Source organism: Talpa europaea (genome assembly GCF_964194135.1).
Source record: "Talpa europaea genome assembly, chromosome: X".
Taxonomy (NCBI): Eukaryota; Metazoa; Chordata; class Mammalia; order Eulipotyphla; family Talpidae; genus Talpa; species Talpa europaea.
Window position 1 is genome coordinate 62670067 of NC_140081.1, and position 17868 is coordinate 62687934.

General features: G+C 46.3%; 1 protein-coding gene and 1 pseudogene across 2 annotated transcripts; both read right to left on the bottom strand.

The window, feature by feature from the left end:
* Positions 1-5230: 5230 nt before the first annotated feature.
* LOC311187611 (nuclear RNA export factor 2-like) lies at positions 5231-14375 on the bottom strand (the record flags this gene model as incomplete). Its single annotated transcript, XM_084258959.1, has 18 exons — positions 5231-5390; positions 5896-5968; positions 6515-6557; positions 6653-6768; positions 6883-6941; positions 7068-7175; positions 7314-7369; positions 7454-7522; positions 7915-7951; positions 9202-9311; positions 9471-9578; positions 9706-9794; positions 9931-10000; positions 10319-10423; positions 10540-10623; positions 11161-11368; positions 11594-11780; positions 14369-14375. 18 exons carry the CDS (start codon positions 14373-14375, stop codon positions 5231-5233), a joined length of 1689 nt encoding a protein of 562 aa, XP_084115085.1.
* A 143-nt stretch (positions 14376-14518) lies between these two features.
* Positions 14519-15156, bottom strand: LOC311187612 (N-acylneuraminate-9-phosphatase-like; annotated as a pseudogene). The gene has a single exon. The product of its transcript is annotated as an N-acylneuraminate-9-phosphatase-like (transcript).
* Positions 15157-17868: the final 2712 nt, after the last annotated feature.

The following is a 17868-nucleotide window of genomic DNA, read 5'->3' on the forward strand; positions in this document are numbered from 1 at the left end:
TACCCAGTGCATGTATAAAAACAAGCAAACAAACAAATAAAAAAAATAAAATAAAATAAAGGAGATTGAATTCTTGTAAAAAAAAAATAAATAAATGTCCCAGAACAGATGAGAGGATCAAGAAGATGTGGTATATATACATAATGGAAAACTACTCCATGACTAAAAAAAGATAAACTCATGCCATTTGTGGCATTATGGATGGAGCTGGAAGGGATTATGAAAAGCAAAATTAGCAAGGAGAAAGATAAATACTGGATGGTACTTATATCCTCAATTATATATGAAGAATATAGAGAAACTAAAGAAAGGGCAGGCGATTTACAAAACAACATGTGAGAGCTGGCCACAGAGCCCAGGCATCTAGGCGGGGAGGTGGCGGGGGGGAAACGTGTAGGCAGAGGAAGGAAGAGCACATGGACTGTGGTGGAAGACTTCGTGTGCTTTGGTAGCGGGAGAGTTACTGTAAATTTGAGCGGAGAAATTTGATACTGTCAAATATTAACGAAGATATAAAACAGCAGTACATCATGAAAATAAATAAAAAATTTAAAAAGGATGACAAGTGAAAAGGAAAGAGAAAAGAAAGGACTACAGTAAATCAATCATAAAAGTCAAACATCATAATAAAAGTTGATAAAAACATAAAATGAGCAAGTCTTCTCAGAGAGAATTTGGAGAAGAGTGTATGAGAAGAGCTGATTTTCTTACTGTAGTTTCCTGAAGGGAACACCTTTTTGAAAGGAATTAAAAAACGTAGTTTTTAATTTTTTGTAATGAACTTAATATCAATAATATATTGTCAATAATTAGGGCAGGGAGACTGGAGTGTAAGGGAGAAGGCACTTGCACATCACACATGTAACAAGGAGGCCATTTCCAAAATACATAAAAAAAAAAACTCATGCAATGCAACAGCGCTAAAACAACGCAAACAGAAACAGGAAAACAGCCTATTCAGACACTTCTCCAAAGAAGACATTTAGTGGGTTCAGGCACAGCAGAAAATGCAGCATTGCTAGGTATTCACTCAAAAAATATGAGAAAGAGTGAGATTTATGCACTCCTATGTTCACAGCCGCATTAGTCACAATACACGCACATGAGATCAACCAGTGGGCCAACCTTCAGCCATCTGGATAAAAATAATTAGAGATTGTTTACTCAGTAGAATACTACTCAGCTATTTAAAAGGTTAAAATAGCGCCTTCTGAGCCTCCCCGGTGGCGCAGCGGTTGAGCGCTGGGTTGGGAGGCTGCCCACAGCCTCTGCAGTGCCGGTTCGATCTCTGGCCACCGGGCGAGGGTCCCACATGGCACACAGACCTCTCCTGCCGCCCGTTGCTCCCCTTAGTAGTGTACTTCTTCGGCCTGCCTGTTCTGGCTCCGGTGAATTCTCTCACCCACCTGCACTTCTGACTGTACCCAGTGCTTGTATAAATTAATAAATAAATAAATCTTAAAAAATAAAATAAAATAGCGCCTTCTGGGACAAAATGGGTGGATCCTGAGAAGACGATGAGAAGTGAAGTAAGTCAGAAAGTGAAGCCGTTATTGGGTGGTTTCACTCATTACTGGAATAGAAATAATCAAAGGAAACAAGGAAGCAAAGCACGGGATATAAATCTTACGCTCTGTAAAAGGACACTGGGTACTAGAAGGAAAGGGTGGTGTGGAAGAGGGGACAGGGCGTAAGGGGACTGGCGGGGACGTAGGGGACAGGACATCTGCACAGGATCTTGATGGAAGGTGAATGAAGCACAGGCACATGTGGGGGTGTGTGGCTGCTCCCCCGACATTACGTAGTTAGGTGAATGACAAGTTAGTAAGATTTTTTTGTGTGTGTGGGACCCTAGCAGGCGGCCGGGGAATGAACGGGCACTTCAGAGGCTGCAGGCAACCTCGAAGCCCAGCGCTCAACCGCTGCGCCACCAGGGGAGGCCCGACAAGTTAGTAAGTTTTAAGAAAGAAGATAACGTTTCATTATGAGCAAGGAATCAAAAACGACTGATTTCCCAGAAAAAAGGGTGATTCATGAATTTAGAATTCCTGTATTGAGAACATGAGTCTGATATAAAAAGACTTATTGACCGTGTTTCTCTGTTGGCTCAGTCAATGGAGAGTTTAGTAAAAAATGAAAAGTGAGGGGCCTCCTCTGGTGGAGCACTGCGCTGCGAAGCTGCCCACAGCCCTGCAATGCAGGTTCCATCCCCGGTCTACAGCGAGGGTCCCACATGGCGTGCAGACCTCTCCTGCCGCCCGCTGCTCCTCTCAGCAGTGTATTTTGTCAGTCTGCCTGTTCTGTTGCCTGCTCTGGCTCTGGTGAATTCTCTCACCCTCCTGTGCTTCTGACTGTACCCAGTGCTTGTATAAATAAATAAATAAATCTTAAAAAAAAAAAAGAAAAAAAGAAAAGTGAGCATGGGTCTTTTTAACTTGGCAAGAAGACTTGATATGAGGTCTACCTTCTTCACAGATTTTTATGTATACACAAGAGTATTGTAATGTCTAGAACTTATCTATCTTGCACAACTGGATTTTATGCATTTGTTTAGTCCCCTCCCTTTGTCCCTCTGCCTCGCTCCTGCTAACCCTCAAGTTTTCTTTTTTTTTTAAAGATTTATTTATTTATACAAGAACCAGGGTACAGGCCAGATGAGCGGGAGAGTGAGAGGATTCACCAGAGACAGAGCAGGGAACATAGCAGGCAGACTTATGAAATACACTGCTGAGGGGAGCAGTGGGCGTGACAGGAGAGGTCTGCCGTGCCCTGTGGGACTCTCGCCGGCCAGCTGGCCGGGATTGAACCAGCACTGCAGAGGCTGCAGACAGCTTCACAGTGTTGTGCTCAACCACCTGTGCCACCAGGGGAGGCCCTCAAGTTCTCTATTTCAATGAATTGACTATTGGCTGTAAGTGTGATCATGCAGTGTTTGTCCTGCAATTGACTTACTTCTCTTGTACATGTTTACCTTTATTGAAATTTTTTATATGCCTGTTTTATGGTGTAAATCACTTAAGGATTTATGCTTTACTTTCAGTACTTTATATGGTGCTGATTTATTTCTAAAACTCCAAAGCTTTTTAAAGGTAAGCCATATGGAAATTTAAGGTTACCTGTAAAGAAAAGCTGATGTTGACTAAAGGTGATTTCTTTGTTTTAATCTCTGCTGTTTCTTTGAAATCTGCACTGTATGTTTATTGAATGGCAAAATTGGAAAGGAAACCACACCACAGCAAATAGGAATAGTCAATAAACTTTCAGTCAAATTATCCAGACAGTAATATCTAAAGTACATTAGTGAAGAGGAAGCTATGCCAACCCACCGAGAAAAAAAAAAAAAGAGGCATCAGATACCTTTAAGTTTCTTCCAGAACTCCCACTGCATGAGGGACAGCTGTTAGCTACCATTAACTGATTGAATAGAGAGGTACCAGTTGAACAGAAACATCTGCCTTTGTTATCTGCAGAGACATATTTCCAAAATAGTAGAGCTGAGGTGCATTGGATTTATGGTCATATTGATATAAGTGTTTTGAACTGGGGTCTGTAAGTGAAGTTTTTGTTTACCCACACAATTCTCATTTTCTTAATTGTGCTCAGATTTTCATTAGTGCATCTCCTCTCCATCAATACCCTTCAACAAAAAGTCTGATGGTCTTAATGATTTATATGTGGAACTATCCAGACCGTTATCTCTGGTCACTATTCCCTGACCTGGCTGTCTCTCTCACACTATTTCTGTCAAAAACCAGCACTCGAAAGATTACTTGGGAATCAGGTTATTTCTCCTGCCTCTAAGAGCATCTCAACCTTCTCACAGTGATCGGAGTGGATCACTTCCCTAGTATGGAGTTTCCTCTGTCTGTGGGGCGGCAGCTGGGCACAAACAACAGAGGGCGCAACAGCATGTGTGGTTTGTGACTCAATGACCCGGCAGTCCAGGGCTCAGGGGCACAGATTCTCCTACACCCCATTTGGAGGGATGCTAAAAATATTATGAACAGGAACATAGTTTGCGAGAGGGAGATCACATTCTTTTAACTTTATTGCAGTTATTGTAAATGAAAATGAACACAGATAATAAGTGAAAAAATTACAGAACAACTGACACTCTACAACGTAAACTTTGGCTTCCTGGTAAGCCAGGAAGGACTCAAATCCTGAAATTTGCTTCAGGATGGAAGAAAGATAAAACAAACATGATGAGGGTGAACGTGAGAATACTCAAGGGCCCCTTTGCGGAGCTTTGTTTTCAAGATGCTGCCGGGTCACCGCATGCAGGCCTCCTCTAGTATCTTGCCCATGGTCTGGAGAAAGTAAAGAGAGAGAATTGCGATGTCAGCGGAGCCTGGACACCTGGCCTCGGTATCACCCCCCAGGCCACCTGCCTTCAGCCCACAGGGCCTTCCTGGGAGTCGAAACCACCCCCTTTCATCTCTGCACACTCGGCCTGCACCTGTGAAGGACGTTGCCGCGTGGTATGGACCCCCACTGCTCTGTTAGCACGTGTGGTGGGGGACCCCCAGGAGACACTGGGACTAGCCCACACAACGGCACCGCGGAGTCTACGCTACAGAAGCATGGCTCCGAGTTATCCAGATGCGGTGCCGGCGTGAGCAGGTGGCAAGGGTGCGGCGCTAAGTCAGTGAAGAGGCACGTCCACCAAGTAGCCCAGGGCCTGCTGGAATTCAACTGTTCCGCACACGGACTTTAAAGAGACAAGACTTAATATACATGGAGAGCTCATGAATAAGCAGAAGATGATTCAAAACTAAATGTAAAATTATAACTGCAATTTACATTATATTTTGAGATATAGATATATAATTAGGGAATTTCACATGACTTTTAGATAAAATAATAATGAATACATTTAAAATACTATATGCATAAGGAAACCGAACAAAGGGTCAGGAAAAAGACAAAACTTGCAGACAAACCATAGATCTGAGGCCTATGTCAGAGGAGGGGGAGAGGGAGGGAGAAGGAGCAAAACGGGGGAGGGGAGAGCGCAAGGGACTTTGGTGACAGTTCACTGGTGCTGCGGTGGTGGGAGATTTATGAAGAATACACCTGAGGGGAGAAATCAAATACTGTCCAAAAATGAACAATGATGTAAGAAAATAAAGAAGTTAATAAAAAAATATTTTATACAATTTCCCATGATTCTCTCCTCCACTGCACCAGTTCTCTACAGGACTCACTTCTGAGACCAGTGGAAGTTGGTTTAAGATGTGGTGGAGAAAGCATGTGTCCTTTCATACTGTCCTTGGGAGGTGGTGGGCACGAAACTGGGGGTGGCTGTGCACACTGGAGTGGAGAACATATTCTGGGGGTCACTGAGGATGGCGTCCCTTACAAACAGCTCATCATTCACGATGCACAGACTGGAGAAAAAAGTGGGTCATAAGAAAACTTTACAGGAAGAACAACATCAAACCCCAATAAACAGCACCATGTATTAGCAGCAAGTTCCTTCTATGTCCCTACTGTGCATGCCTCCCAGCTTCCTTGGGGTGCCTGAACCCCCCTACAGAGCCCACCTCCGCAGAGGGTGAACCTGTACATGAGGTGTACTGGCTGTGTAAATCACAGGAGAGGACAATGCAGATGTGTCCCATCTGCAGAGGAGACACCGTGACACACACAGGTCACATGATTAGACCAAGATTACACAGCCAGTGAGGGTCAGGGTCAGGCAGGGAACCCCAGAGCTGACTCCAGGCCCATGCTCCTAACCACGAGGCCTGACTGCTTCCCGATATAACAGCAGACTGTGCACAATGCTGAGGAAACCTGGGGGCTGCATGGCCACATCTCCCACTGCTGGCCCAGGTTGTAGTGGGTCGTCCCAACACGACCCGCGCTGGGTCTTTCCAAGATGGCACTCACGTGGAATTAATGCCAGGGACAGCAACAAAGGTCCTGGTGAAGGCACGAATAGAGCCTGGAGAACTTCCTCCGACTTCAATGGCAAAAAACAAACAATAACACCCCCTTGGGGTTCACATGCTTCACACACTGCCGGCATTACCCGGTCAGGGTCTCCCTGGCTACCCAGGCTGAATCTGGGGACAAGTGTCCTCTGGGAGTCAGGGTGTGGGGAACAGGCAGGGCAACAACAGGCGCCATCTGCTCCCTGGGACACGGCCCTGCTGGGGTCCTGGGACAACCAGCCCACGGGCTCAACCACTTGTGTTTCGCAGCAGCCCTATTTTGAAAGTGTCAGCAGCCCCATTTTGAAAGTGAGGACCTGAGAGGTTCAGCAGGGGCTCCAAGTTCCCAGAGGAAGCATCTGGGGTGAGAGCCTTGGAACCCTGCAGCCTGTGTCCCTCCCTCACCCCCCAGATGTGTGGGTGTGGGGCAGACAGGCAGGAGGACAGGGCAGACCAGGATGGATTGGCAGGGGAAGGGATCTGGGAAGCTGTCAGAATTCTGAGGGAGCCCAGTCAGGGCAGGGAGGAAGGGAGCTGTGGGGGAGGGCTCTGCGGGACTCTCTACACACACTCACCTTCCGTGAACACCCCGTGGACAGAGAAGCAGAGCATGGTTTCCTGAAAGGGAAGCGCCCGGGTGCTCAGTCACCACCGAAGCCTCCCACCCACCTGTGGCTTTCTGGGCCTGCCCGAGGGAGGAAGCGGGTGCTCACCGACTGAAACCACATGTCCACCAGGGCGGAGCTGAGGTCATGCTGAGTTTGGGGCAGCACGCACAGGGTGCTCACAATGTCAAGGCTTGTATTCCTCAGGAGCTGATACAGCAGTACTAGGGGGAGGCAATGCAAGCAGAGGTCAGGGCCGCCGCACCGTGCACCCTGTGACTGACACACCCCCCTATCCATGCCCTTTCCCTGCCCAGTCTCCCCCATCACCCACTTACAGGGGTCCTTGAGCTCCATCATATTCCTGCTGTCTCTGAAGTACTGCCACATGCTGCTTCTAGGAGAAAGAGGAACAGGAGGTGGTGTCAGGCTGGGGCGGGGGTGGGGGGGGGTATTCTCGGGAGCTGGCCCATCTGCTGGGGCATCCCGGCAGCAGGATGAGAGTCTGGGCTGTGATACTCACGGAGCTGGGTCCTCGGGGTTGAAAGGAACAGTCAGGGAGAAGCAGGCTTGCTCGTGATAAGCCCCCAGGAGGCCCTGGCGGTTCCCGTAGTCATAGATGCAGAAATACCTGTGGGGAGGCAAAGGGCAAAATGGATCTTTCTGACCTGGACTCCAAATGAGATACAAAGATCGGTGAGCCATCCTGAGCCTTAGTGACCCCATCTCTCCAGGCCCTCCCTTTCCTCGTGATCTCAAGAGTACTTACTGCTGCAGGAATTGCAAGACTAGATTCGTCAGTGTCTCTGCTGCTTTATAGCTTTCCTGAAATCAAGAGACATTCCAGGCTAGGGGGTTCACAAGGTATCCCTTGCAGTACCCCAATATTTCTTGCTCCTTTTCCCTCACCTTGCAGGGCTTTATTAAGCTGGGGATGCCAGTGTCAACAGCAACCTGCGGGGTTACCTCCTTGCCGTCCTGGGGAAGGGAAGAGGAGGTCAGCAGCGGAGACCGCAGAGGCGGCCACGGATAAGGTCCGGGGAAAGGGACCTCCAGGAGAGGAGGAGAGTCAGAGGTCAGGGGTGAAGGAACCTGGGAAATCTCCTGGGCTGAACCACATCGTGAGGTCATGGAAGTCTCTACTGTGGTATGTAAATTTGGACGCAGCGTGCAAGAGTGTGTGTGCGCGCGCGTGCCTGCGTGCGTGTTGTGCATTTTCCAGAGAGTACGTTCAAGTTTTTTCTGGAGTCCATGTCTCTAAAAGGCATAAGGGTCCGATGAGCAAGTCATCCAGGCGAGACCCCAAGGAGGTGAGGGCAGGGTGGAGATCGTCAGCACGGAAAGAGAGGGCGACGAGCACAGGCACTTACCAGGCGTAACAGCGTGGGGAAAAAGGCCCGGATGGCACTGTCCAAACAAAATGGAAAGGAGTGGCTGACAGTTCAGGGTTGTCAAGCCCCTGCTCCCCCGCCCCTTCCATAGTAGCTCCTGGCTAGAGGCCCCCCCACCTCCACCGCCACAAGACACAGCATCTGGAGCCCAGGCCCCAGGACTCCCCCCACCTCCCTGCCTCCCTGCCTGCCTCTGTGTCCCCCCTGAGGGCTCCAGAGAGAAAAGGCCATGGGGTGGGAGCTCAGGGCACAGCCACCTCACTGGGGGTCCAGCACGTTCCCAGGACCAGGACCCCCCAGGGATGGCCCGGATGCTGGGCAGGAGGTGAGTGAGGTGGAACTCGGCAGGCAGGATGGAAAGGGGGCACATGAAGACTGAAAGGGGTGAAGGCAGGACGGGAGACAGGAGAGTCCCAGAGGCGCAGCTCACAGGAGAGAGAAGGCAAAGGGAAGGGGGCAGGAAGCAGAGGGAAGGAAGGGGAATTGGCTCCCCCGCTGCAGGCCTTCCCTTCACCTGCCCCTGGCTGGCCCTGAGGCCCCACGTGGGCGTGGGAAGCATGCACCTGTGGGGCTGGGGCCCTCCGGATGCTGCTGAGCCTTACTCAACCCCGCAACCCAGATGGAGCTGGGCACAGACAAAGGGCAGCCATGGGGGCAGGACACCCTCCCCAGAGGAGTGAAGGGCCAGGCCCAGCTCAGCGTGGGGAGGCAGGTCTGCGGCCTCTCTTAAGTCACCACCTTCTCTCTGGTGGTCCTGTCTACCTATTTTCCTTGCTTCTTTATATGAGTAAAGCCCACATGTCAAGCTGGGATTGGAGGGGGGGCCCTTGGAGCTAGGAAAGAGGGTGCCCCCAGAACAGGAGAGGGCAGCCTGGTCCCAGCACGGGGCAGGAAGGCCCATCTCAGCACCAGCCCGGCTGGACATCCCTTCTCGTCCAGGGCACCACATCGGGCTCAGGCTGGTGACTGGTGGTCCCGGCGGGGAGGGAAGCCCTGCTTCCTGGGGCGCAGGCTGGCAGGGCACGCGAGAGAGGCTGGAGGCAGGCTCAGGACCAGACCCCAGACTGCGAGGCCAGTGAGCAGGTAGGAGGAAGGAGAGGAGAGCTCTGAGCATAGATGAGGGACATGGAGGGAGAGAGGAGAGACAGGCCTGTGGTTTTCCAGAAGACCAGGCCTGCTGCCTCCTGGAGAGAATCACTGTCAGGGATAGTTGACATTCCCAAGGATATACGTCCCCAGAAAGGGTGGTTGGGGGGTCCCACAGACCTCACATAGCTAGACTGGTCTGGGAAGGTGTCACACAAAGGGTTCCCATCCAGCCAAAGTTCTTCAAGCTTCAGCCCTTTCATCTTGCTCACCTCCCATGTCGACTTCAGCTGAAACAAATGGGGGAGAGGGGACTTGGAAAATGATTTTTAAGAAAGAGACTCCAGGCTACTGTGCCCCACCCCAACTTCCCTCCCAATCACCTGTCATCACTCTGAAGACAGTATCACCTCTCCCGACCAAACTTTGCTCTGACTCCCTGTTCTCACCATATTTCTGGAGAGATTCAGCCTCTTGACTGTGGGGACCATCTCTACAATGTCACTCAGGCCATCCAGCTGGTACAGCTTGTTGTTGCACAAGTTGAGGGACAAGAGCTTGTGGGGAAGAAGACTTACAGCTTCAGTTCCTAGTATCTGGGGCCTGGGAGACAACTCTGCCCTCCCCTGGCCCCCATCTGTCCCACCTCCTACCATAGTGCCAGCATTGGGCATGAGGTCTCACCTCGGGGAAGTTATTTTCAATGATCTGCAGGGTGGCAGTCATGCAGCTCCTTCGATTCAGGATTATATCAATATCATGGCCCACCAAGTCTTCAGGAAGTGGCCAAGAGGGAATCAAAAGAACGACTGGGATCCAGAGTCTGCTGCACCCCCTCCCCATGGTGCCATCCCTTCCTGGCAGACTCCTCCACCCTTGCCTGCCATAGAATTATGCTGTCAGTCATACCTGAGTCAAAGCGGAGCCTATGTAGGTCAAGAGCTTGCTGCGAGTCGTTATATCGTTTTTTTATGGCCACCTGCAGGGAGAGGTAGAGAGCGCTGTGAGGTGTGATGCTGACAGGGAAACTGTGCTGGGATGTGAGAGGTGGGTCTGGGTTAGGGTGTGGGTGAGAACACAACATGCATTGAGTTCATACTACCTCTAGCTGCCTGAGTTCTTCTGGCTCTAACATATTCCACACAGAGTAGGGTTCAGTAGATTTCATGACAGAAGTACATATCTGGGGGAAAGACAGGGCAGGTAAGCACCAAGATCTCTAATTCTGAAAGGATGACTGGCTGCTGGCCTGTCATCCTATCCCAGCACTTTGTACAGGTCATGTCTTGACACACACCTTTTGGTTCTCCTCATCACAAATCTTATTGCTGACATCCCTTAGTGCAGAGGCAGCGCTGGCATCCTGGACAAAGAACCGAGCCTGGTTTTTCACGTAGTGGAACTGCAGGAGGGGGTGCAACAATCATTTTGGAGGGAAGAAGTCTCCTGCTCAGCCTACCCCCACCCCACCCCACCCTTCCCTGAGCCCAAGCATCTGCCCCCACCGCCCTGTCTTACATCTACTGGAGTGAAAGGGACTCTGCAATGGATCCGCAGTGAATTCATTAGCCATGTTTTCTCATACTTGATCCCGTTGGGAATCTGAGGGTGAAAGGGGTTGAGAGAGGAGAGATACAACATGGAATTAGGCTGGAGAACAGAACCATCACAGGTTCTTTTGTGACCTGCTGCTGAGCTGTAAAGGACTTAAAAAGATGAAACCAGTGTCATGAGTTCTTATTTCTGTGCCTAATAAGGATTTCCCAACCCCTTTCTCTCCATTCAAAGATCTCCACAAAATAATCAAATTCTATCACCTCCTTTCACAAAGTTCCACATGATCACAGCTAGCAAGAGCCTTCTTGCATTTCAGACTGTCTCAGACACTCAACCTGACCCGCATCCGCCACACTCAGCTAGAGGTAAACTGAGGCATCCAGTGTGCAGCTGCTCCATCTCCTGGAAGTGGTTTCCAGCTTTGCCTTGAGATGATCTCCCCCACTCTCCCTACAGTCAGCTCTTCCCTTTATGTTGCTTCTCTGAATCTTCCCTGAGCTAAGACTATTAACTCCTTGTAATCTAAGGAAGAGTTTATAAGCTGACCCAGCAGAGTAGCTGGCGTTTCTGTAGTAGACCTACACAGCTGTCCCCGAATGTTTTCTCCTGCACATAACACGCGTTTTCCAGGGCACTCACTGTGATCTTGAACCAGTTCCCCTGGGTTGCATCTTTTTTCTTCCCCATTTCTCTCTTTGCAGGTTTTTTATCTCTCCACACAGTAATACGGATACGGTCTTCATTTTGCATTCTCACTCTCCTCTTGCTCCATCGATTGCCACAGGGAGTGCTGCGGGGGACGTGGAGAGAAGCGGGGTGGGCACGAACACGAAGGAAATCTTCTACACACCCTTGCCTCTCTGACACCTGAGCTACAATTGGGATTGGTCAGTCATAATCCGCCTCTAGCTTCCTTCAGTCTTCCGGCGAGAGAAGAACGAGAGGGCCATGCCAGTGCGGCTGTTGCACAGTCCCAGGGGCTGCGACCTGCGAACCAGGCTGCCCGGCCACTTACTTTCTCACTTCCGGGTCCTCCTGGCCATCTCTCATGTTCCCATCCCCATGTCCATTCTCCTCCTGGCAGTGTGAAGGCTGAGCCTCATCTTCACCATGTTCATAAGAGTCGCTCTTGTAACTACTACCTCTCAAGTAACTCTGACCCATTTCTGTTCCGTGAGGGTAGATGCCATCATCATTGAATCCTGAAAAGGGATAAAATATGCATGTCTGAAGACACATCTGCACTTTGCTAACCATGTAGCTAAAGCTAACACTGTGGTAGGGCAGGCAAAATGCTAATCTGCTGGCAGGGACTGATCACACAGACCCATGAAAGTAATGTCGCTTGTCTTTCCAGAGAGGCTTATCTGACAGATGACACTCCGAGGACAAAGTTGGGAGGAGGACAAGAGGATAGATCTGTATAAGGACAAGAGGTACAGGATATGGATAAGGAAGGGGAGGAAGAAAAGTCGTAAGTAACTGTGTTGAAGTCTTTACCATTGAAAACATTTTGTAGAGGAAAGATGATGTGATTTAATGGGTGAGAGTTAACACGAGTCATACACTGAGAGGCATCTGAGTCTTCATTTTACTCATGTGTCTCTACCAACCACAGGCATCACTACCTGGGAGGCAACCATTCAGGCTTTCCAAATCCAGTAAGTCACCAAAGTGATTCTACTGACAATCAGCAAGCTGTATTTCCTTTGCCTATTTAACACAAGCTTCAATGTCAGGTATGGCTGATGTAACAGCCTCCGAAACTATCCCCCTCACTCCAGTCTTACTCTTATTATTCTCTTTGAAATATCCAGAGTGAGCTTTCTTTTCACCCAGCCTGAAGTGGCTTCAGCTCTTCCTAATCTTAAGTCTTCAAAGCAAGGGGCTGAAAGATCAATAGTGAGATGTCAACTATCATTTCTAAGTATTTAGGGATCCCTTGTCTATCTTTTTAATATAGTCTAATCCCCTCAACCTCAGTGTGTATCTAGAAAACTCTATTAAAATACTTCCTTAAGAGATAAATACTAACAGGAATCTATAAGCCAAATCTGGGTAGATGTGAAAATGTCATGAAAAAGGGGCACCATATGCTGATTTTAACAGCTTTTTTTTTCAAACAGAAGAATCCATTTGTCATGTATACACATGTGTATAATAAAATGGGGGTCCTCCCTAAACAGGTCATGCAGAGTAATTAGATTCATAAGTATGCATTTGAAGGAGGCAAAAATAGGGTACATAAGTTTTTTTAAAATATTCAAAATTATTTCACTATGAAATGCCTCAATTTGCATGTGACTTAGTACTTATTTCATATTAGCCAGATTTAATGATTGATAAATCTCTAGTACATGTATGCTTTAGAATATCTCTTTTAAAATATTTTTTTAGAAGATTATTTATTTATACAAGCACTGGGTACAGTCAGAAGTGCGGGAGGGTAAGAGAATTCACCAGAGCCAGAGCGGGGAGCAGAGCAGGCAGAAGGACCGAAGTACACTGCTGAGGGGAGCAGCGGGTGGCAGGAGAGGTCTGCGCGCAATGTGGGACCCTCGCCTGGTGGCCGGGGAGCAGCTGGGGATTGAACTGGCACTGCAGAGGCTGCGGGCAGCTTCACAACCCAGTGCTCAACCGCTGCGCCACCGGGGAGGCCCTTAAAATAACTTTTAAGTCAGAACATAAAACATGTATTTGTGCATCCATGTATAAGTTATCCTGCATGGTATTTTCATGGATCAAAGATGCTAAAATATTAATGAAATAATTAAGGGAAAAAATCAACTCAAGTTACTGATTAACAATACTTTATCAAAGGACTGATCACAAAAATCTGCAAAGAGCTGATGAGACTCAGCAACAACAAAGAAAATAATCCAGTCAAAAAAATGGGCAGAAGAGCTAAAAAGAAACTTCTCTGAAGAGGAAATGCAAATGGCCAACAGACATATGAAAAAATGTTCAACATCACTTGTAATCAGGGAAATGCAAATCAAAACTACCATGAGATACCATCTCACACCAGTGAGAATGGCACATATTACAAAAACTAGCAACAACAAATGTTGGCGAGGATGTGGAGAAAAAGGAACTCTTGTGCACTGTTGGTGGGAGTGCAAACTGGTCCAACCACTCTGGAGAGCTGTGTGGAGATTTCTGGACCTACTAAACATAGAGCTTCCATATGATCCAGCAATTCCACTCCTAGGTATTTACCCAAAGGACACAGAAACATCAATTCCAAAGAGCACCTGCACTCCTATGTTTATAGCAGCACTGTTTACAATAGCTAAGCTTTGGAAACAACCCAAATGCCCAAAAATAGATGACTGGATCAAGAAGATGTGGTACATATACACCATGGAATATTACTCAGCATTCAAAAAAGATAAACACATGCAATTTGCAGCAACATGGATGGCACTGGAAGGGATCATGCTTAGCGAAATAAGCCAAAAAGAAAAAGAAAAATACCGGATGGTCTCACTCATAGTAGGAATCTAGAAAACTTAAATAAGGGACCAGGAAAATGAATATAAGAAAGTGAAAATCAAAATCAACAAAAAACTATGAACCAGAGACACTTTTTGGGGGGTGGGGGGCGGGAGGGGAAGGATTGGGGTCAGAATGGGGCGTTTGCAATTGTATGGGGGAATATAAAAATAAAATTTAATATTAAAAAAAAATTTATTACAGAAAAATAAAAAAAAATAAAAAAAAATAAAAAATACAATACTTTATCAAGTCTTCTGGATTACACTACTAAAAGTAACTTATATTAAGGTACCACGCATTTTCAGATACAAATACTAGTCAATAGCTGGCAATTAAATCATAAGCAAATTATTTTTAGAACTTAATCATTGTACATGGACTGTCTTAACTTTACTTAATTCAAACCCTGTACCTTGACCCTGAAATGTGTAATTATGCCCTTTCATGTACTTAAAATTGACACGCTGATTTTGCAGTCTATACTTTGCAAGACAGCTGGTAACTCTAGTACAGATGAGATTAGATAATGAGGCACAGCCAATGACTTCAGTGGCACTGTTCCACTTTTATTTATCCAGACTGTTGTTTCCAACTCTGCATTGGGGCCTCCTTGTCTATCAATTTCCAGTGTGTCACCAGCCATCACACACTCTGTAGGCTGTACTCCGAGGAGATCACAGCAGTAATAAAATATGGAAGGTGTTGGTTTCTCCTCTTTCTGCTCTCCATCTACAACAATAGGGTCAAATAGGTCTGATAGGAACAAGTCTCAGACTTCTCTCTCTGGATTTGTCTGTCTCCATTTGTTAATACAAGTAGGCAGACTTCCTTTTATATTTCTGAGAGCATGTCCTTGACATCTTCTGCTAGTGGCATATGCTGTAAACCTGTAGATTTCCACAGGAAATAATATTCTTCAGCCAACTTTCAGTTGGTCACACCACCCTTTGTTCCCTGGATTGCTTCTTCTCAGTGCGAAGTCATTAGATCAGTAATGCATGTACTCCAACATGCCTCTTCTGCTCTCCCTGGCCGTTGTCGATGAGCACATTGTCCAGCCCTCACCCATCTCAGCCCCATGCTGCCACCTCTGGCTGGATGCATCAATTCCCAAGGCCAACTAGCCACCTCCACATGCAAGCTCAAATGTTTTTAAAACAGAGGAAACAGGGCCTCCTGGGTGAAGCAGTGGATTGAGCACAGCGCTATAAAGCTGTCCACAGCCTCTGCAGTGCTGGTTCCTTTCCCAGCTGGCCAGGGGGATACCCACATGGCACAGCAGACCTCTCCTGTCTCACTCGCTGCTCCCCTGAGCAGTGCTTTCAGTCCATCTGCCTGTTCTGCTCCTCACTCTGTCTCTGGTGAATCCTCTCACCCTCCCACGCCTCTGGCCTGTACCCCAGCATAAATAAATAAATCTTTTAAAAAACACAGGAAACAGCCCCAGTATGTAATGAAGCCAATATTATCTAAATGTAGAAATCACTTAAAGAGAGCACAGGAGCACATAATTATAGACCAATTCCTGATCAACACTGATGCAAAAATCTTCAACAAAAAACAAGAAAAATCTAATTCAGCAGTATATCACCAGGATTATATACATTGTGACCACATGGGATTTATCCCAGGGATGCAAGGATGGATTAGTAGAGGTAAATCTATCAATATAACAGATTAAAAATAAAATTAAGAATAAAAACTGGAAAGTTAATAGATGTAGAGAAAACATTTGTTAGATTTCAACACATATTTATGATAAAAACTATTTACAATGGGAATAGATGGACCCTACCTTAATGTACTAAAGATCATATAGTATAAACCATTAGCCTACATAATCCTTGATAGTGAGAAACTAAAAGTTTTCTTGTTAGAATAATCTATGGCTAGGTTGCCCACTGTCACCTTTATGCCTTAACTTAGTATTTAACTTAGTATTTGAGGTTTTGTTCAGTGTTCAGAAGCAAAAGCAGGAAATAAAGGGGGGAAATCTATGTTGGAAAAGCAGAAATGCAAATATTACTCTTTGTAAATTATCAATTATTTTAGGAAATCTTATTCTCCCAAAAACTAATAGAAACAATAGATAAATATACAAACAGGCATTTTACCAAACCATACGATTTTTATATACAATGAACTAGAAGAAAAAGAAATCAAGAAATTAATTCCTTTTGTAATTGCCTCAACAAGAATCAAATACCTAGAAATTAACCTAACTAAGGTTGTAAAGGACCTAGAAAATGAGAACTACAGGACATTATTGAAGGCCTTTTTGAGTGACATAAAGAGATGGAAGGACACCTCAGGCTCATGGATGAGAAAAAACAATAAAATTAAAATGAATAGGGCCTCCCTGGTGGTGCAGCCGGTTGAGCGGAGCACTCAGAAGCTGTCCTCAGCCTCTGCAGTATGGGTTTGATCCCCAGCCAGGGAGCTACCCACATGGTGCAGCAGACCTCTCCTGTCTCGCCCGCTGCTCCCCTCAGCAGTGTATTTCGTCAGTCTGCCCGTTCTGTTCCCCACTCTGTCTCTGGTGAACCCCCTCACCCTCCTGCATATCTGGTCTATACCCTGATTCTTGTATAAATAAATAAATCTTAAAAAAATAAAATGAATATCCTACCTAGAGCAATACATAAATTGAATGCAATCCTGATCAAAATGCGAACAATATTTTTCCAAAAAATTGAAAATAATATGGAAATTCACGTGGAAGCACAAGAAGCCTCAAATAGCAAAACCAATCCTGAAAAAATGTGAAATAGAGGTATAATGTTACCTGACCTCAAACTTTACTACAAACCAACAATATTAAAAGCAAAATGATACTGGCACCAAAATAGATACATGGATCTATTGAACAGAAATAAAAGTCCAGAAAATATCCATGTACAGATCAGTACTTGATGTTGTTAAAAAGAACTTACAACTATGTAATGTGGAAGGTAGATTCTCTCTAATAAATGGTTCTGGGAAAATTGAAAGGACACACATAAGAGAATGAAGCTGTATCATTCTCTAACTCCACATACAAAAACAAATTCCAAATAGATTAAAGATTTAGATTTAAGACCATCAACAATAAAACCAATAGAGGAAAACATTGGTGATATGTTCCATAATATCAATGCTAAAGATGCTTTTGAAGATTCAACCTCATGGCAGGGAAATAGTAGCAAAAACAAACAACTGTAATTGTCTTCAGTTAAAAAGCTCTTACATAACGGAAAAAAAAGACATCCAACTAAATGGAAGAAAATAGTCATATAATATATAACCAACAATGTGTTGATATCCACGACATATGAAAAACTTACACAATTCAATGATAAAAATTGATAAATGGGCAGCCTATGTGAACAACTCATTCAAGAGGATATCCAGAAGGCCAAGATATATATAAGAAATGTTCCAATATGGGTGTCCCCTGGTGGCGCAGGTGGTTGAGTGCCGCACTCTAAAGCTGTCTGCAGTCTCTGCAGTGCTGGTTTGATCTTGGCCAGTCAGGGAGGGTCCCACATGGCGCAGCAGACCTCTCCTGCTGTGCCCGCTGCTCCCCTCAGCAGTGTATTTTGTCAATCTGCCTGTTCTGTTCCCCGTTCTGTCTCTGGTGAATTCTCTCACCCTCCCACGCATCTGGTCTGTACCCCGGTTCTTGTATAAATAAATAAATAATTCTTAAAAAAAAAGAAATGTTCCAATGAGAGACAAGCAGATTGAAATCACAGTGAGACACCGACTCACACCTGTGAGAAGGCATGCAGTAAAAATACCAGCAAGAGGATA